General features: G+C 38.7%; 1 protein-coding gene and 1 non-coding gene across 5 annotated transcripts in view; one reads left to right on the top strand and one right to left on the bottom strand.

The window, feature by feature from the left end:
* Ints14 (integrator complex subunit 14) overlaps positions 1-21,220 on the top strand; it is a 28,728-nt gene that overhangs the window by 3,226 nt on the left and 4,282 nt on the right. For all 4 annotated transcript variants that reach the window (XM_074066236.1, XM_020172877.2, XM_074066237.1 and 1 more), the window contains 9 exons: positions 397-685; positions 2,533-2,640; positions 5,990-6,145; positions 6,871-6,989; positions 7,402-7,544; positions 10,588-10,680; positions 12,589-12,733; positions 14,474-14,607; positions 20,727-20,845. In XM_074066236.1, the coding sequence (XP_073922337.1) occupies positions 464-685; positions 2,533-2,640; positions 5,990-6,145; positions 6,871-6,989; positions 7,402-7,544; positions 10,588-10,680; positions 12,589-12,733; positions 14,474-14,607; positions 20,727-20,845 (1,239 nt within the window). In that variant the 5' untranslated portion in view covers positions 397-463. The remainder of the gene's footprint in view (positions 1-396; positions 686-2,532; positions 2,641-5,989; positions 6,146-6,870; positions 6,990-7,401; positions 7,545-10,587; positions 10,681-12,588; positions 12,734-14,473; positions 14,608-20,726; positions 20,846-21,220) is intronic.
* On the bottom strand, positions 4,317-4,419 carry LOC141421004 (U6 spliceosomal RNA). Its single transcript, XR_012445712.1, has one exon. It is a non-coding gene; the product is annotated as a U6 spliceosomal RNA (small nuclear RNA).

Below are 21,220 nucleotides of genomic sequence, written 5' to 3'. Positions count from 1 at the left end.
TGATGATGGCAAAAAAAGAATAGTCTATTGTCAAATAATACTACCATATGACAACTAAGAATGTTTCTTAGTAAATTAAGTGTTGGACAGGTGGTGTGGGGTTATACTAAGTTGTATAAAATTTTGAAGTGTGAAAGTCAAGGCCTGCCTGAATTTAATGCTTTTCCCCTCAGTGGTGATACTCAAGGTGGCCTTGGTTTATGACTCTTTCAAGTGTGAGGCTAGGAGTAGTCCTCATAGTGCACTGGGCTGTTTACTTCTCAGAATTATCTGCAGATTGCCTTCACCTCAATTTCAATGGGACTTATTGCCACTTATTGCTGGGAAATTGGTTAAAATTATGGTGACAGTATTTTTCCTTTCTGTGATATGTAAGACCGCTTTTATTTTCCACAGCATTTCTCTATTTGTAGCTATCTGTTTGCATTCTGATTGGGAACACTACACTGGAATCGTTTCCATCATGCCGACAGTGGTGGTAATGGACGTATCCCTTTCCATGACCCGTCCTGTGTCTATTGAGGGGTCTGAGGAATACCAGCGTAAGCACCTCGCAGCCCATGGTTTGACGATGCTGTTTGAACACATGGCTACAAACTACAAGCTTGAATTTACAGCGCTGGTGGTTTTCTCATCACTTTGGGAGCTGATGGTCCCCTTCACAAGAGATTATAACACCCTACAGGTACAGAAAGGAATGTTATTATATATACAGGACCCAAATTTATTGGGAAGAAAACAGTATTATAGTACTGTAATGATTTTAGAACTTGGAATAATTTAATAATAAGTGAGCTGGATGCTGGTGATTCACGCCCATAATCCTAGCTATTTGGGAGGCTGAGATCAGGAAGATTGTGGTTCGACACCAACCTGGGCAAATTAGTTTGCAAGACCCCCCCATCTCCAAAATAACCAGAGCAAAATGGAGTGGAGGTGTGCCTAAAGCGGTAAAGTGTCTGCTTTACAAGCACGAAGGCCTGCATTCAAACCCCAGTCCCACCAAAAAATAGTAATAATAATAGTAAGTGAATGGGTACTTAATATGCTTACCTATAGAACAAGACTCAAGATCAGTAGGTCTTACGGCTTGCTTTGGTAGAGCTATAAGGTAGAGGTAGGGGTTGTTGCCTTATTTTCTTTGTTTTCTAGAATTCCTTATGGAAATACAAAGGTCTTAGAATGCAATGCTCTGTTCCCTAAAATTCAGCATCTTTATGTTCAGCACTTTACATTTTTATACTTTCTGATAAAAACCCTATTCTAGAATAATTTAAAATGATATTTACTCTCCAACAAATAGCTTTGGTTTACAGATGCCAAGATATTATAATCTTTAAACCTTGATCAATAGGTATTGTCTTCCAAAGGGGTTTTCTGAGGAATGCTAGAGAATTTACTTTCTAAATCATTAATATTTTAACAGTGCTTAGCACAGTGCCTTGCCCACAATGAGTAGTCAATAAGTATTTGCGGAATTAAACTGAGCACTTTAGTAATTGTTAGGCAATTTAGAAATCCAGGAGAAATGTAGTTTGAATTTCAAAAATATAAGTAATACATTTTTGTTAAAGCATACCTTTTATCAACTTATTTTTTAAGAAACTCAAAAGCTTTTTTTTAAAAAAAAAAAATGGACTTGTTTTCTTATAAGTGCCTAACCTAAAGATTTCTGATATTCAGCAGTTCTGAAACTTAGAATTACTATGTACAGAATGAGGAATAGTGATGAAAGCAGGAGTCCTGGAGTCAGGCTGCTTGGGTTTAAATCTAGTCTGCCACTATAGTCTTGAGACCTGGGAAAGTTACTTAATTAACCTTGGCTTCCTCATTTAAAAGCACAGTTAGTAATGTGGTGATTAAATCCATGCAAAGTACCTGGAAGGATATTTAGGATATGATTAATGTATGGTAAACTTAGTCATTATTTTTGTAATGTGTCACTTGCCCCCATACTGGAGTTTGAACTCAGGGCCTTGCATTTGCTAGGCAGGTGCTCTACCACTTGAGCCATGCCCCTGGCCCTTTTTTGCTTTAGTGATTTTTGGGATAGGATCTCTCTTTTTGCCCAGGCCAACCTAGATCACAATTCTCCTATTTATGCTTCCCACGTACTGCCGTGCACAGCTATTTATTGGCTTTAACCTGGGCTGGCCTCAAACTGGGATCCTCCTAATCTCCACCTCACGAGTAGCTAGGATTACAGGTGTGAGCCACCACCCCAGGCCTTGTAATGTGCTTTAAGCTCCTCATTTCAATATATTCCTTCAAAAAGGTCCAGTTATAAAGATATAAACTTGGGGGGGCTGTCCACTCTAACCTAATAAGGAAATAGACTAAAAGGATGCTCATTTAATTATCCTTTACAGTTGAAAAAGTCTGCTTTACTGTTTTCTTTAAGGACCTATGCTTTGGGGCTCAGAAACTCAATGTTCATGTGTAACATTCATACTTTGAAGAGTTTATGTTGTTTTCTAATACCAAATTAAAACAGTAAAGAATAATGAGCAATTTTATTTCTTATTCAATAAGGAAGCACTAAGTAATATGGATGATTATGACAAAACCTGCCTGGAGTCTGCGTTAGTTGGTGTTTGTAATATCGTTCAGCAAGAATGGGGTGGTGCAATTCCTTGCCAGGTAATGATCAAATCTTTTTCATTGCCTTAAGTTAAAAACACTAACTGCTGTGGTGATTTGATTTTTCTCAGGCTCTGACACAGCATACATTATAATTTCCACAAACTACATTTTACACTATTGGTTCCTTTTTTAAAGAAGGCATTGAATCACTCTAATCATATCACACTAATCTAAATCACACTAATGTGCTCAGAAAGCAGAAAAATTGTACCTTAAGGAAAACATCTTTCTAGCAAATTGGCTTACTGCAAACTTGTACTGTTTGTATAAAAGACAAAGGGCTCACAGGGGAATTTAAGAATTATACTCACTGGAGCAGGTGATTATAATTTGTGTGATAGAATTGTAAACATTAATACAATATAGTCTGTCTTCATTATCTCAGTGTAGCACCTCTCAGCAAACTTCTTAGCCATCTCAGCTGAGTTGTCTAAAAATGAGTGGTATGAAGATCACAAAGTTTTTTGCTGTTCATGCAGACTCCACACTAGCACTGAATCAGAGCAGAGAAAGTGTGCTGATAAAGTAGTAGCATAATTAGAAGGAGAAACAAACATCGCTAAAAGGAAAATCATAATAGTCTGCCACAGGAGTTGACAAACTTTTTCTCTGTTTTAGCCTTTGTAGTTGCCTGGCAGTTTCTCAGTTCTGCAGTTATAGTGTGAAAGTAGTCATAAATAATAAGTAAGTGAATGGGTGTGGCTGTGTTCAAATAAAATTTTATTTATAAACCAGGCAGTGAGCTATTTGTTCATACCTTGCCACAACGTGTGGTGTATGACTTTGTATTACAGAGTCAAACACAAGACTCCTCAGTAGTATCAGTGGCCTCTCTGGTATTTATTTTTTTAATTAAAAATAAGATAGTGGATGCTTGGGAGTAAGGGAAGAGTATGGACCAATTCAAAAGAAGTAGTAGGGAGTATAGGAAGCTCTGGAACTGATCTTTCTGGATTGGAGGGATGGTTTCATAATTGGATACAGTTATCAGAACTCAGAACTGTACACCAAAAAGGGTTAGTTTTTTCTGAATAAATCAAACTTTTAAAAAAAAAAACTTTTTTCCTTACTGTGAAAACTACACTGCTTTATAGAATATATACTCTTGGGTTCATTAAGACCCTGAGCTACTACTAAAATGTTAAATCACTGTAGCAGACACCTGCTAAAGGAGCTAGTGAGTGCCTTTCGATCAATCCCTTTACAGGGAAAAAAAAAAGGAGGTTTGGCACCTTACTTCCTAGGCATAACTTACTATGGTAAATCCATACAAATGGAATATGTAATTTCCTAAAAATAAACTGAATAAATGAAGTTTTGTTGTCAGTATCTTCTGAACTGGTAGCTCTCAGGTAGCAGTTTCATTTTCCTATTTCTTGTGGTCTTAGAGGAGACACTCAGAAAAAATGTTAAGAGCCAGATGGGTACCCTGCCTTTTAATGTTTGTCTTCATTTGAGGGGAAAAACGAATCAGAATTTGAGATGGACTGATTGTATCCTGAGGGTAAAGGGCTGGGTGTAAGTCCACTTAGATTTAAGTGAATCAGATCCAAAACACCATTCTAGAGGTGGTGGTTATTAGTGATTGTTTTTATAACAGTTACAGTCAAGTTTATTTTAGTGTGGAATTTTTAAGATTTCATTTTATTTCTTAATTGATTGCTCAAAAATTTAGTAACATGGAATGGTTCTTGAATTTGCATGTCATCCTTGTGCTGGGACCATGCTAATCTTCTCTGTCTGATTCCAATTTTAGTGTATGTGCTATCAAAGCAAGTATTTTGTTGTTGTTGTTGTTGTTCTGAGGTAAGATCTCGTTATGTAGCCCAGGCTGGCCTAGAACTCAAGATCCTCCTGCCTCAGACTCCTGAGCAGTGGGATTAGCAGATGTGTTTCCCCCATACCCAGCTTAACCAAGATTTTAGATAGTTGGATTGTGCCTTCATTACCTGAGTAGTCTGTCTCATTTTGACATTACATGAAATATTTCATTATCACCTTGCATCTAAAAAAGGTAGTATCAGAAGTAAGCTGTTTTATAGCAGTTGTTGGTTCCTCAAAGAAGAAATTGGCAATTAACTATCTTCTCATCTTCAAAAAAATGAGATCCCTCCAGAGGACCTCCATTAACATTCTCAGGCTGTAGAAGACAGTGCTACTCTTGGTATTTCACCTAATCCTGCCTTAATGACCTGTTATTATCAAGTTACTGGACTAGGCTAATGAGAGAAAAATAAACCTCCCTAGGATGCTTGGGCTTCAGGTTCACCCTGAAGCAATGAGGAAAGGGAAAATGGTTTTGCAGCTACCATCTACTGTTGGGGTACTTTATTGGCTTTTTAAAATAATAGGCTAAGGCTCTCTGTCTGCAGATTCCACCTGCACCCACCATGCTCCCTTTTATATTTTCCTTCCCTAACTTTTAATAAACTCCATTTATACCCCTCCCCCAAAATAAATATAGGCTAAGTGTGCACTTTGCAAAGGTCTTACACACTTCTGGCCTTTATAAATATATTTTTTAAGAATTTGATAAAATTTTTAAAGCAGGGATAGAATTTTTCATCTTTAAAAACAAAGTGGTAGGCTGGCAGAGTGCCTGCCTAACAAGCATGAGGCCCTGAGCTCAAGCTCCAGTACTGCCAAAAAGAATAATCAGTAGCAGGGGGTGTAGCTTAGTGGTAGAACATGTACTTAACACGCACAATCACAAGGACCCTTGGTTGATCCCTTGCATAAATAAATAAACAAACAAAGTAAAATAAACTGACAGGCTGGGGACATGGCTCAAGTGGTAGAGTGTCTGCCTAGCAAGTACCTGAGCTCAAACCCTAGTACTTCTAATAAAATAAAATAGAATAAAAAGTACAATAAAAATATGTAGTACTTTGAAACAAAGCATACCTCTTATTTCCTTATAAAAAAGCTAACGTGACAAAGTTCAGACTTCTGGATCAGTACTTCCTAGGGACACATACGAATGTGCCATCTATTTTTTACATCAGTGCCTTAGGTACCAACTACTTATGTAAGAGATGGGGTTCTAGTTTTAATACAATTAAGTAAAAATTGATTATTAATGTTTCTGTTCTTTAAGTAGTCAAAGGCAAGCTTTTAAAAAATGTAATTAAATGAAATACAGTAAAATGCATAAATTTTAAATACACAGTTCACTGCGTTTTCAAAATGCAACACCTGTGTAACCACTAGCACAGTTAGGATATAGAACATTTCCATCACCCCACAAAGCTTCCTCAGACTTCTTTTTAGCAATGAAAACACTGATGAATGGAGCTTCTATCAATGTCTGATTCAATGTATAAACCTCCTCTCTCTTTGCAAACAGGTTGTTCTGGTGACTGATGGCTGTCTTGGCATTGGTAGAGGGTCACTGCGACATTCCCTAGCTACTCATAATCAAAGAAGCGAGAGCAACAGGTTTCCTCTACCTTTTCCTTTCCCGTCTAAGTTATACATCATGTGCATGGCAAATCTGGAAGAGGTAATGCCTTTTACTAAGTTTTTTAGTTTGATTATGCAAATTTTAGGGCTTGGTTTATTTTTTAGTATGTTTGATTACTACTTTATTGCATGTGCTATAATTTTGTAATTTTATAGTCCATTGGTTTCAACTAAGGCTCTTTGACATTTCAGAGTGTTACCTATTTGGGAATATAACGGAGTTATTATCTATCCTGCTGATTGGTCCTGAAGGATTGAGATTGGGAGGGGAGGTGTTAGTTATTTCCCTTATTCAGAAATTCTCATACCCATTGCACCAGAAACGTTGACAGAGCTGTGTTTTGATTTCTTGTAAAGTAACATTATTCTGACATGTGTTTCATTAAAACACTTTGCTTCCTGTTTTTCCCATTTATCTGGGAAAGTTACTTAACCTTCCTCCACCTCAGTTTTTCTTTCTGTAAAATGTAGATAGTGATGGTTCTTGCCAAATGATGTTAAGAACACTTTGGAGGGAAGATGCTATATAAATAATAACTGTGATGTCCTCTGAGGCTCTTTACCAAACTACTTCTGAATGAAATAGTTCTACTGGTGTCATCTTACAGAACTTTGATTCAAATTGCTGTAGCTATTTCCTTCTCATATTGGCTGTTAATTATATCAGTTATTGCCTGTGTTTTTATGATGGCTGTGATCATGGTGTGCTGACAGTAATCTGGTAATTTGTGCCACTTTAAAGGGGTCATCTCTTTTGCTTTGTAGCTTCAGAGCACCGATTCCTTGGAATGCCTTGAACGTCTCATAGACTTAAACAATGGTGAAGGGCAAATTTTTACTATTGATGGTCCCCTGTGCTTGAAAAATGTTCAGTCTATGTTTGGGTGGGTATATTCTTAAAGCTTTTTTGCCTTCTTTACACTCCAATGTTATAATTTGACATCCAGGAAAAATATCTATTGTTTTATTTCTAATTGTGTGATTTCATTTCCCCCACTTCTCAGATAAAATGGTAGTATTAGTTTTTGAAAGTCACTTCTGTTAAATTAAGTATGACTAAACCTATAATGCCTATGAACTCTGACTGTCTTACTGTATTTCAGCACTTTGCTTTTAGGCTTCTCTAAATTGAAATCTCCTCACCAAAAATGTCAAATTACTTTCTGTTTCACAAATGGTCAGCTTTTGTTTTGGAGTCAATGTGGAAGGAAAACAAACTTTACATCTTGAAAAATTACTTTTATTTGTACCATATTACTCTTCCTATAATCCCTACAATTAACCATCATATTCTAGAAAACTGATAGATCTGGCATATACACCTTTCCATGCTGTTCTCAAGTGTGGCCACCTAACCGCTGATGTACAAGTCTTCCCCAGGCCAGAACCTTTCATTGTAGATGAAGAAATCGATCCTATCCCAAAGGTCATTAACACAGGTAACATTTTAAAATGTGTAAAATGTTTCTTCATAGCTTTCCTGGTATCCTTACTTTCTTCTGCATCTAGGAGGATTGAACACAATCCTATATTCTGATACTAAGGTGCTATTGTTATCAGCACTTTAGATTGGTAGATGTATTATCCAAGGGCTGGCAGATACTGACCTTTCATTGTGAGATCATGAGTTAATTTTCAGTCATAGATCATTATAACCCAAAACTACTAGAGTTGAAAGTCATGGTGATACTCAATAGCATTAAAATCCTTGAGTTGGCTGGGTGTAGTGGTTTCATACCTGTAATCCCAGCTCCTTGGGAGGCGGAGATCAAGAGGATTGCAGTTTGAGGCCAGGAACTGCAAAAAGTTGGCAAAGCCCTTATCTCAGTCAATAAACTGGGCATGATGGCATGTACCTGTCACCCCAGCTATGCAGGTGGCCTTGGGTGGGAGGATGGTGATTTGAGGCTGACCCATGCCAGAACAAAAATACAAGACTACCTGAAAAATAACTAAAGCAGAAAAGGGGTAGGGATGTGGCTCAGGTGGTATAGCATTTACCTAGCAAGTGTGAGGCTCTGAGTTCAAACCCCAGTACCACCACCAACAAAAAGGAAATCCTTAAGGTCACTGTAGCACTCTCCCAGCTGAGCTATTTCAGCAATCTAAGGTGATTTTTAATAGAGATGCTAAGATTGGTTAGCATCATAAAGACTGTCTTCTAGACTTAGCTCTGTGACTTGCTGTGTGACCCTGGAAAGTCACTTCTTCCAGTCCTTATTTGTTAGGTAGGTAGAGTCAACCACATGGTCCCTAAGCTCTTAGTTCTGATGTGCTGAACTCTTCCAGTCCTTTTTTCTTTTGAGGTACTGGGGCTTGAACTCAAGGCCTTCACCTTGAGCCACTCTACCAGCCCTATTTTTGTGAAGGGTTTTTCAAGATAGGGTCTCAAGACCCTATCTTGCCCGGGCTGGCTTCAAACCTTGATCCTCCTGATCTCTGCCTCCTGAGTAGGTAGGATTACAAGCATTAACCACTGGCCCCCGGCTTCTTCCAGTCCTTCTTTTACAACTAAAAGAAAGTGACAGGCCACTGTTTTTACCTAGCTCATGTTGCTGGCACCATGCTTAGTGGCAACATGAAGTGTCAAAAATACCAACTAGGCCAGGTGCCTGTGGGTCACACCTGTAATCCTAGCTAGTCAGGAGGCAGAGATCAGGAGGATTGCAGATAGTTCAAGAGACCCTATCTCAAAAAAACCCATCACAAAAAAGGGCTGGTAGAGTGGCTCAAGGTGTAAGCCCTCAGTTCAAACACCAGTACCATCAAAAAAAAAAAATTTGGCTATCTGGAAGGAAGATAAAGACAGTGTATTTAGCTTTACCAAATATGGTGTGGCCTTTAAATTAGTTAAATTCCACTTCCCTCCTAAATTTTTGTTTTGTTTTGTTTTTATTAAAATTTTACTTTTTTGGTTTTATTAATTTCTGTTTTTTAATAAATGTATTTTTTATTATCATAATATTGTTGTACTGGGGGGCATATTGTGACATTTATAAAAGTTCTTACAATATATCATAATTGAATTTACCTTCTCTATCACTCTCCTTTTATCTTCCCTCCCCCCATTCCTGGAATAGTTTCAACAGGTCTAATTTTTCCATTTTCACACATGAGTATATAATATTTCTACCACATTCTACACCCTTTCATTATATCCTCCCCCTCCCACTGGTATCAACCCCCCAGGCAGGGGAGTTCTCCATTTAAACAAACAAAAAAAAAGACATTTTTGTTTAAGATAGCTATTGTGACATTTCCATGTGTATATGTATTATATTCTGAATTGTTTCATACCTTCTATTTTTCTCCTTTCTACCTTAGTCCCCTTCTTACGGTGATTTCAACAGGTTTAAAAATCCTATATTCGTTCTTATATAGAAAGTACATCAACCACATTCACCTTCTTAACTTCCTTCTTTTATCCTCCCTCTCTCATTAGTGACTTCTCCTTAGCGTGACCCTCCCGTCTTTTTTTTGATAAGTAATTTGAGTGTTTTTCTTTCCAATAATAAGATCCTTTATGTAGCTTATATTTAAATCTCTATAAAGTGTAGTAAGGTTTTTCTACTCAAATAAGAACTACCTAGCTGCTTGTGTTGATTTGTTACTCAGCTAAGGGAGGTAATGACAGCAAATCTCCAGAGAAACACAATTCCTAATGAATTAGAAGTGCGCTGTGCTTGCCATGATTCTGATTTTTTAATTGTTTTAAGAATATGGATGGGTGTGTATACGCTTAGAAGAAAAATTGAAAAGCAAGTCAGTAAGATACTACTAGAGGTTTCCTTTTATGATGAATAAGTAATAATTCTATTTTTCTCTGTTACAATTTTTAGCATTTTTCAAGTTTGTGTTAATTATATAATAAAACTGAAAAAAAAAAAAAAAAGAGGTTTTGGTGCCAAGCATAGTGGAACATGCCTTTTATCCCAGCACTCAGGAGGCTGAGGCAGGAGGATCATGAGTGCTAGGCCAGTCTAGGCTATATGGTAATTCCCTGTCTCAAAAAAAAAAAGACTTTAGTTACAACTGTTTATTTATTTTGGACTTACAAAACTCTTACAGCTTCTATAAAGCAAAGAAATTGTTATCCTATTGGTTTTGTAAATAATGTATTTCTTGTTCTTGGGGAAATTGCTTTTAATTAAACAGCTCTACTTTCCTTCTTTCAGAAGGCTGAAGGAAGTTGTAGTTACCCCTTGGTGACCTGAATATCCCTGACTGTACAAAGGGACTTAACCTTCAAACTTTTGCCTTTTCTGAGGACCTAGCCTCATAGTATACCTGATCTGTCTGTCATATAACTAACATTCATTAAATTAAAGACTTTTATCATTATTTCCTGAGTTACTACAAAGGCAAATTATTAGTTAGGTATTTGAAATCACAACCTAACAGTGTGTTTCTAAAATCTAATGCATAGAAGATAATGTACTTTCCCTAGTGTGACTTCATTCTATATTGATCCCTTCCTTTCAGATTTGGAAATAGTGGGATTTATTGATATAGCTGATATTTCAAGTCCTCCAGTTCTGTCCAGGCATCTGGTATTACCTATAGCACTTAACAAAGGTGAGTTCTCTTCCTATACCATTGATACATATGAAGCATTATATTATTTAAAGAATGTTAGATAAGTAGGTTAGTTCAATTAGCAAAAGGAACAGTTACCAAATTGGGTTTTAGAAAATACAATGCTTCCTTATATGCCAGGAGGGAAATTCTGCTGCTGTACACTGTGGAAAGACTTTTTTGGTTTGTAAATTTACAGGGGATGTCCTCTGTAGAGATGAGAGTGCTTACTTAGTTCCTTATCCAGGGTTCTGCCTTTCCTAAAAGGAACGTGCCAAGCCAAAGCTTGCTAATTGTGGAGGTCACATACAGCTTGGTAAGGGGGTAGAATTCTGTTCTCTGTTCTTCTAGTGCCAGGCACATAGTAGGTTCTCATTAACTCTGTGAATGGATGAGTGAGCATCCACTTTATTTCTCAGCTCTCTCCAAGAAATGTATGTAGTCAGTTGGAGTTCCATCTACTAAGTGTGCTTATGACCTGTTAATGGCCAGTTATCTCAGTTAGAGTGCTCATGTTCCATAACTACTCAGTGACACATTCACAGGCTGAATCTTTTTTTTTTTTTTTTTTTTTTTTTGGAGGGACTGAGGTTTGAACTTAGGGCTTCATGCTTGCAAAACAGGTGCTCTACCACTTGAGCCACACCTCCCATCCATTTTGCTGTGGCTATTTTGGAGATGGTAGTGGGAGGGAGGGGGTCTTACGAACTATCTGCCCAGGCTGTACTTGAACTGTGATCCTCCCAAGCTCAGTCTCCCAAATAGCTAGGATTATAGGCACAAACCATTGGCATTTGACTCACAGGCAGAATCTTGATTTGCACCTACAGGTGACTTACTGTGTTCATTATGGTTATAATTTGCTTTGTGTTCTCAGGGAACAACTAGATTTCCTTTATTTCTAAGGTCCTGAAAGAAATTCTGTATGCCTATACAACTGCTAAGAGAGAAAATGAGCAAAATAAAGTGTTTATATAGGGGAACGGTGGAAAGAAAAATATGGGAAAGCAGAAGAGGGCCGTGCTGTAAGGGCTGTTGAATAGCAAATTAAACTGGGAAATTCTTCCTATTGAAGTAGAAAATTTTGAACAAGACTGAGCAGACAGGTATTCATGGAGGAAGTTAATTTTAGGAAGTTTCCTGTGGCAGCAGAGAGTGTGAGAGAGTCTGGAGTTGGGGAGTCCAGTCAAGAGGCTTACAGAGTAATCATTGTGTACTTTGGACCTGCCATCCACGTATTGCTTGAAGTCAGAGTTTAAAACACACCTGACATCTCTGTATCTGGTTCTGTTTAGATGGGTGCCTGGAACCTCCAGATGACATCTAACTGAGCTTCCTACTGGAACTGTGCAAAACAGGATTTTTTAGATGGCAGCTCTACTGAGATATAATTCATAATCTTATACTTCGCCCACTTAAAATGTGTAATTGGGGTTAGGGATTTAGCTTAGTTTAGGAACCTAGCAAGCATGAGGTCCTAGGTTTAAGCCCTAGCACCAAAAAAAAAGTTGGTGAGAGTGTATAATTAAGTGATTTTTAGTATCTTTACAGAGTTAGTTGTAAAACCCTCATCAAAATACTATTAGAGCTTTTTCATCATCCCCCAAAAAGACACCCTATTCCTTTTAACCACCAACCCCCAGTCTCTTGGCCCTAGATAACCACTAATAGCCTTTCTATCTCTGTGGATTTGCTATTCTGTATGTTTGATATAAATGGAACCCATATAATATTTGGAAAATGATTTTTATATGGATAGTGGAAAACTGGTAGGAATTTACCCAACTTTTTATAATATTCCCTTACAACTCTGCACAGTTTCTCTTCAAGACTAGGCAGAGCTAAGCATGTAATTGGGGTTTGGAGTTTTTGTAGTTAATGTTGCTCTAACCTGTTTCCCTTTTACAGAAGGTGATGAGGTGGGTACTGGAATCACTGATGATAATGAAGATGAAAATTCAGCCAATCAGATTGCAGGCAAAATACCCAACTTCTGTGTCCTGCTCCATGGCAGCTTAAAAGTGGAAGGAATGGTTGCAATTGTTCAATTAGGGTAGGAAACTTTGTTTACATTTGTTTGAATGGAAGGGAAAATTAGTTCACTAGGTGAAGCATTTTACAGATTTTTCTGAAAGAAACAGAAAGGTCCTGGTCACCTTTTTCTTTTCCCTGCCACACTCTTCCCACCTGTAATTTCCTTTTAAACTACTCTTTAAAATCATTCCCTAGAGTAAGTATGCAGTGAGCCTTTTAATTATGCTGGTTTTATATTATATTATATACTTTCTCAGTTTTCCTTTTTTGATTATTTATCTTGTTTACTGAGAGAGGGTTTCACTTTGTAGCCCAGGCTTGTCTCAGACTCGCAATCCTTCTGCCTCATTCTCCCAACTGCTGGGATTATAGGTGTGTACTACCATGCCAGGCTAGTTTTCCTCTTTTTAAATCCTGTCTAAGTTCCTAGGTTCCAACTATAAGAATGCTACTAACTTATTATAAGAACTTGGGCAGGATTCACAGATTCCACATTGCTAAAATGAGGGGGTAAAACTAAATGAAAAAAAAAAAATGCTGCATGCTCGGTGCAGGGACTCATTCCTATCAGGCAGAGATCAGGGGGATCATGATTGAAGACCAGGCTGGGCAAAAAGTTAGTGAGACCCCATTTCAACAAACAAGCTGAGCATGATGGTACCAGTCCTGTAATCCCAACTATGTGGAAGTCATAAGTAAGAGGACCACAGTTGGAGACTAGGCCTAGGCAAAAACACAAGACCTTATTTGAAAAATAACTGAAAGCTCAAGTGGTAGAGAAAGCCTTTCTAGCAAGCTTACTGCTAACATTGAGCATTTTACCATGTGCAAGGCATTCCTCTAAGCCCATTACATATATTTACCCATTAAACCCCCACAACAGCTATGCAGGTAGTATCAACATTAACCCCACTTTATAGATGAGGAGACTGAGGCTTAGAGACACCAAGACTTGTCAGTTAATAAAAGAGCCAGGATTCTTACCATGCACTCATACCCCAGATCCTGTACTTGAAACTGCTCTTTGGTAGTCCTTCCCTGTGAGGAAAGCTCTTCTGCCTTCTGCACTATCTGCAGTAAATCTACAAGTCTGTGAAGCAATCTACTTGTCTTTCTGTAACACCTGTTGTTAGATAAGAAGAGGTGACCATTACCTCTGGCCATCACGGGGGTTGATGTGGAGGATCAAGAGGTTAAGATGAACCACAGGAAGCATGCCTCCCTCTCTGCTTGAGTGAAAATTAGCTGGTCCAAAAAGAAGAATGTAATTCTGTCTGCTTTATTTCTTGACACCCAAGCTACCTGTCCTGACTGTGAATATGAGAATCACCTGGGGTCCTTTGACAATCTGGGACAGTGTTTCTTAAGCAACAGGGTGATAGCCTTGTGCCCTGTGGTAGAAGGGCTTGCCTGCATTGGGACTGCCGTGACTCAGGGGGCAGCTGAAAGGACCCATAGGTTGTAGCTTTTACTCCTCCTCGTCACAGTACAGCTACTTGCTGCCCATTGTGATCTGGTTTTTTTTTTTTTAAACTACTTTTGATCTCCATATATACATCACTTTGCTTGAATAATCCTAAGTGTCCCAGAGGAATGTAAGTACCAGGAGACAGCAGTGTGCATTCTCAGGTTTAGGATTTGGCTTTGGTAAGAGCCATGTGTCTTGATTTCAAAGCTGCATTTGTCTTGAGAAAAGCACAGCCTACACTTGTACTTGACAGGCCCGGGCTTGATGTTCTTCTGTCTTCTCTCCATCCAGTCCTGAATGGCATGGAATGCTCTACTCCCAAGCTGACAGCAAGAAGAAATCAAACCTCATGATGTCTCTCTTTGAGCCTGGTCCAGAACCTCTCCCATGGCTAGGGAAAATGGCACAGTTGGGTCCTATTTCAGGTATAACCCAGATCGGATTTTACTTATCTTGACTTTGTTTTCTCTCTGCCATTTTGAATGTCTCTGGCTGTAGTCAGAAAGCTTTCTGAGCTTGCTTACCTGCGTGCTGTGGTCTCTGATGCTGGATGCGTACATAAAGAACCCCAGGAGAGCTCAGGGGAAACCAACATTTAGGCTGCTTTAAGTAAATATAAACTCTTTAACTGCTTAAAGTGAGAAGCTACTTTCCATTTTTTTCCTTAGTGTACTATTTTCAACCCAAGTAATCACCAGTCATCCTTAGACTCTTTAATCCCCCTCCCTTCTTGAAGCTATTCTCCCTCAACTTTTATAACATTGCTCTTAACTTTTTCTCTGACATTTTTTCTTTTTCTTCATCTTTTCTTTTCTTCCTCTTTCCTTGCAATTAATAAGATGTTGTTCTTTACCTTCTTTTGGTTATTTCTTCAGCTTTAATAATTTCAGACTCCCTAAATCTGTAACTCTAGTCTCACCTAATCTTTCCCTGAAATTTGCATCTTATGTTTCCAGTTCTCAGTTGGGACCTTTTCTCCTGGATATTCTGCCAAAGTCTCAAGTTCAGCATGTCTCTTTACCCCTTTCTCCTTAAACTGTTCCTTTTAGTTTTTCCCTTTGATTGAGCTTTTGTGCTTCTAGGTCCTCATACTCCAACTGTGGAGTTATCCTTGACTCATTTGGCTCATTTCAACTTCAGGGACATCTACCATCTATTCTGTGCAAGGCCTAGAGGATGAAAGAGCTAGCTAGAGTTGCTCAGTCTGGTGGGAGGTGGACTGATAGACTACACAAGGTCAGGGTTAGCAGGAGGAGGTGATGAGCACATCAGTTCTGCCTAGGACTCAGGAATATCTCCTCAGGGAGAGATACCCTCGGTGAGTTTTGAAGAAAAGGAGGAATTTGCCAAGCTGATGAAGGACAAAGGAAAGAAGGAGATAAAAAGCAGAATCATAAAATGTGAGCATGAGTGTGGGGGGAGGAGCAGTTGGTACATTGGACTTTGGCAGTAACTAGAGCAGAGCAGGCCTCTGAAATACAAAGAACCAATACTCTTCTGCAGGTTCTGGGGAGCCCCTGCAGAGTAGTAATGTGATCAGAACCCTGACTACAGTGAGAACAGCAAGGATAACAGTTAGGAGTTGTATTTAGGTGCTGGTGTCTCTGGAGTTGGACCACATGACCATATCCAAGTAAGAGATAAGACATTTGCATGCAGAAAGATTACTCTGTGGAGTGTAGATTTGAAAAAGCAGGAGCATCCTACAGTTAGAAGTTACTTCAGTAGTCCTGAGCAGGGCAGAGGCTGGGAGGAAAAGGTTCTTAGGAGGTAGCATCAGTAGTGTCTGGATATGAAAATGATCCCAGGCATCCGGCCTTGGCTACAGGCTAAAAGGTAGCCTATAGAGAATCAGGGAAGAAGGGTAGCTTTGGGAAGAACATATTTTGTGCATGTTGGCTTTTTGTCTATGAGCTACAGGTTGGAATGTCTAGAGATCATTCCTATGGGAGTCTGGAATTAGGAGAGAAGGCAGAGTTGGAGATTGAATTTTTAGTTTAAGCTTGTCACTTGTAATTACAAAGGTGAGAGTAATTCACAAATTTGAGTTTTTGTGTACAAAATAAACCTTGCTTAGAAGTTCTGCTTCCTGGGCTCACAATAGAGATCCTGACTCAGTTGGTCTGGGTTCAGGCCTAGGAACTTGTAGTTTAAACATTACCCAAGTGATTAGAATCCAGGTGATCTCTGACCATTCTTAAAGAGCCCTGGCCTCAGGAAACTAATAAGGAAGAAAAAGAGTCAAAGACCAAATCCCTAGAAAGTACCAAGAACTGGGGAAAGTGGAAGGGAAAATGAAAAGGAATAAACAGATTACAAGAAAGTAGAAGGGTGATGTCACAGAAGCCAAGAAGGTAAAGAGACTACAAAGTGGTGCCCTATAACATCTGATACACATGCACATGCCAGTTAGGGTCTGAAGAAAGCCCTTTGCCTTCAAGGCTTAGAGAAAAGTTTGGCTGGATATAGGCCTAAGAAGGTAGACTAAGGGTCTGCAAACTTTTTCAGTGAATATTTTCAACTTTGCAGGCCATGTGGTCTTGTCACAGCTCTTTAACTCTGCCACTGTAGTACAAAAGTACCCTCAAACAATATTCAAGTGAAACTTCCAATAAAACCTTGTTGACTCTCAAAATTGACTTTGATATAATTCAGATGTCAGTGAAATATTCTTTGATTCTTTTCCCAACCATTTAAAATTATAAAAAACTTTTTTTTCTTTTTGTGATGGGGTCTTGCTGTGTTGCCCAGGCTGGTCTGAACTCTGGGCTCAAGTGATCCTCTCACTTCCTGAGTAGCTGGGGTTACAGTCTTGTGCTGATCCCTCCCCCTTCCCCCACCCCAGCTAAAAACGATTCTTCATTAAGTATGGCCATGCATGTCTGTAAGGCCAGCCTGAGTAATACAGTGAGACCCTATCAAGGAAGGAAGGGGAGGGAGGGAGGGAGGAAGGAAGGAGGGAGGGAGGGAGGGAGGAAGGGAGGAAGGGAGGAAGGGAGGAAGGAAGGAAGGAAGGAAGGAAGGAATTCATTCTTTCGTCAAAGACAGGCAGCAGGTCATAGCTTGGCAATATTTGGTGTAGGATCCAGGGACTGGGGTTTTCCCCAGAACCACAAATAAGTAAAGAAAGAAAGAAATCTCATACAGGGACAAGAGGAAGAGGTGTGATTACTTTGGTTCCAAATAAGACAAAGAACTGAAAACTCAATAATGCTGAGAAGGTAGAAAGAAGGTCTATCCCCTTGTGATGGGATGGCAAGAAAAATTCTACCTGCTTCCTAGATAGGAAGAAATTTTAAACATAGCCTATTAAAATTAAAATCAAATCTTGCACTGTGTAAATTGACACTACACTAATGTGGGACAGTGTCAAAACTGACAGCTGTGCTGCACATCCAGAAGGTAACAGAATATAATGGTGCCTTAGGGATACCTCTGCGGCCCAGGGCTAAATTAGGACTGTCAATGGAAAGCAAAATTTTCCACAACAGATGAGTTTGCCATTAAAAAACAGGTTTGAAATCACCTGTGGAAGGGAGGCCATCGGGAGGATTCATGCCTCAAGAACTAAATCTGATGACTGTTATAATGATTAAAGACTTTTGGTGGGACTGAGGTTTGCACTCTGGGCTTCATGTTTGCAAAGCAGTTGCTCTACCACTTGAACCACACCTCCAGTTTGATTAAAGACTTTTAAGAGAAATAGGACTGGAGATGTAGCTCTTGGTAGAGCACTTGCCTAGCATGCAGAAGGCCCTGGGTTTAATCCCCAGCACTAGAAGTAAATAAATAAGTAAAAGACTTTTAAGAAGAAAGGGAAAGCATTACTAGCATATAAAAAGAGAAAGAAGGCAATAATTGGAGGAGACTATAGGGTAGAGGAAGTTGAGTTCCATGAGTGCGTGTTTGTACATCCATAGCCCTACATTTATTCTGCCTTCCATTCTTTCTGTTCTTGTCCTGTTTTGGGTTTCTTTACTTTTCACTTAAACCAGAAGTCAACAGCCTACACACCAAACTGGCCTATTGGCTGTTTTTGTAAATAAAGTTTTATTAGAACACTGTCATATTCATTTATATATTACTGATGGCTGTCTTCCTGCTTCAGTGGCAGAGTTAAGTATGACAGAACCCATAATGACTCATGAAATCTAAAATATTTATTGTCTGGACCTTCACAGAAAAGTTAGCTGACTCCTGACCTAGACTATTGTGATAGCTTTCACCAAAGGTATTTGTCAGTATCTAAAACAGTATCATTCACACCCCCTTCTGATCTGGCTTTCAACCTAACAACATTCAGTATGCTTTCTCTTCATTCATATTGAACTGCTAGTTACTCTATCCCCATAGAAGATGCTTTTCCTCCCTCTAGGTCTTTTCTTTTCATTGAGAAAAGAAATAGCTAACGTTTTATTGAATTTAACTTTGTGCCAGGCACTGTGTTAGACACAGTGAAATTTACTATCTTATTTACTTCTCAGTTTTATGAGATTGGAGTTGGCATATAACAAATGATAATTAAGAAAAACAGCCGTTGAGAGAGTTTATAGAGGAAGTATGTCTTAGGTGCCTGGTACACTTAGAAACATAATGGTGGATAATGCTACTTTTGTTTTTCAAAGCAGAACATGCAAAATAATACTACGGGCCTCCTAGAGACAATTCTTCTCTTGGTATTTACTTACATTCCCAAATAATGCCAGTGATGTAACTAATTCTTGATTTTTTCCATTTTAGGGGTATACATGTGTGTGTCCACGTGCATGATGTGTGACTTGGAAGGATGACTGTTCAGATGTGCTATAGGCATGTTGTTACATGTCATCCTGAGTCTTCCCATCACATCTCTAAGAGGCATCTCCTATCATGATCTTACAGAGTTGAAAGGGGACATAGAAAGTAAATGTTTTGAAATTGTGCTTTTGTAGAAATATCTTCATTTTATCCTTACATTCAGTTGGTAGTTTGGTTGGATACGTTCTAAATTGGAAATCCTTTTCCCTCAGAGTTTTGAAGCATTGCTCTGTTATGAGAGTCTTGGGCCATGCTGACCCCCAGGCCTATGACCTTGAACTTTAGTTTTTCTACTCCCTAAGGATCTTTGTATCTCTGGCGTTCTGAATTTTTAGAATGAGCTGCATAGCTGTTGGTCTCTGCATTAGTTCATTTTGCTAAGTGCAGTGTACCTTTTCCATCTGGCCTTCACTGTTCTTTGGTACCAGGCACATGAGGATTTCTTTGGTTCTCCTCTTTCTCTGTTCTTTCCCATTTGTGATTTATATGTGTGTAATTTTCCGTCTTTTCCATTTTCCTCCTTTTCTTTTTGTTCTGCCTGCTGTAAGGTATCTTCAACTTTATTGTACAGCTGTTTATTTTTTTATTTATACTATAATTTTTCTTATTTCTAAGACTTTCTTGTTCTTTTCATGAGCATGACCCATCGGATCTTAGCCTGACTAAAAAGGTTTATATCTTGACAGGAGTTAATGGAAGTACATCTGGAGGGTTGGGGTAATATTTTTTAGTGGAGTTGGGGAGTGGGGAGGGTTGATAAACCAGTGTTAAGTGTAATGACCAAATCAGGAATAGAGAACATCTGGCCTGGTTACAGAATTTGTTCTAATTCCAGTTTTCAACATGAGTATTTATTTGGGCAAGGGGCTTATACTCTCTGAACTGCTAACTGTTCTGTCTGCCCCAAACTATGATAATAGTAAGGACGAAAGAATCACTAGATGTAAGTGTGCTCTGCAGATGGTTGGCAGATGCAAATCTGCCAGTGACTCAAGAAACAGGTGCACAGGTTAAAACGTTGTTTATCCACTCAGCTATAAAACCACCATGGCTTTAAGTCTTGGAAGCAATTGACCAATTCAAAAAGCCATAATGTTGAGTGCTCTTCTCCAATGAAAATACTTTTTCCTTGCTCTTTTTTTTCATTTGGCTATATATAATTTTCATTTTGAGTTCTTTTAATGCCTAGACCGATACTGCCTAACCCAGTAACCACTAGCCACCTGAGGCTAGAGAAATATAATTAAAATTAAATAGTGTAAAATTCAGTTCTATATGTTGAGTGCTCAGTAGCTCGTTGCTACTATAGTAGACAGCACAGGTAGAGAACATTTCTAACATCACAGAAAGTTCACTTGAAGAGTGCTGGGCTGGAACAGAGAGCTGCAGTGTATATGTGTGTGTATTTTAATGTCGTGTGTATTTTAATGTATGTATTTTAATGTTGTATGTATTAGTTCTAACCTCTCTGATCTTAATTTATGAAGCAGGTAAGTGAAGCTTGTTTCTTTAAAGACATTAAGCTGTTTTTCACTTATGTAGGCCTCTGTTGTTTGGTGTCCTACATCAGTGGCTTTCTGTTGAGAACAGGTTCTCCAATCTCATTGAAGTTAGTGGATTTTCTTAATTAATGAAGTCAGAGGATCAAGAAGATTTAGTAATTCTCAAACAGCTGCTTAGCCTAATTGGAAATGTAGTTGGTTGTGTTTTGCCAGATGTCATTTCAAGAATGTCTTTTTCTTTTAAGATGCTAAAGAAAACCCTTATGGTGAGGATGACAATAAAAGCCCATTCCCTCTGCAGCCCAAAAACAAACGAAGTTATGCCCAGAATGTGACTGTCTGGATCAAACCCAGTGGCCTGCAGGTAACTTTCCTGTTCACGTCACTTTCCACTGGGGCAGAAGGAGGTGCTGGGTGGGTAGGCAGGCAGACACACATTTGATTTGATTTTCCTTTCCTTTGATAGTTCATAATCCATTTACTTCTAATGTTTCTCATTATTTACAAAAAGGATTTGAGATGGCCTAGGGTAGAATACCTGCATAAAACCATTTCTTAGAAAATTTAGAGCAATAAGAAACTTAAGAATGAACAGAAACTATTGTGCCTGTGACCTGAGGCAAAATGGTAATTGCAGTTGAGCAGACTGGCTCTGGGCTTCCTACTACCAAGGTCAAAAAGGAAGGAAGTTGGGTAATAAGGTTTTTCTTGTCTGAGAAAAGGGATGCATGCCAGTTCT

Source organism: Castor canadensis, chromosome 2, assembly GCF_047511655.1.
Source record: "Castor canadensis chromosome 2, mCasCan1.hap1v2, whole genome shotgun sequence".
NCBI classification, from domain to species: Eukaryota; Metazoa; Chordata; class Mammalia; order Rodentia; family Castoridae; genus Castor; species Castor canadensis.
Note: the sequence above shows the minus strand (reverse complement) of the source record. Positions and strands in the feature narration are given on the sequence as shown.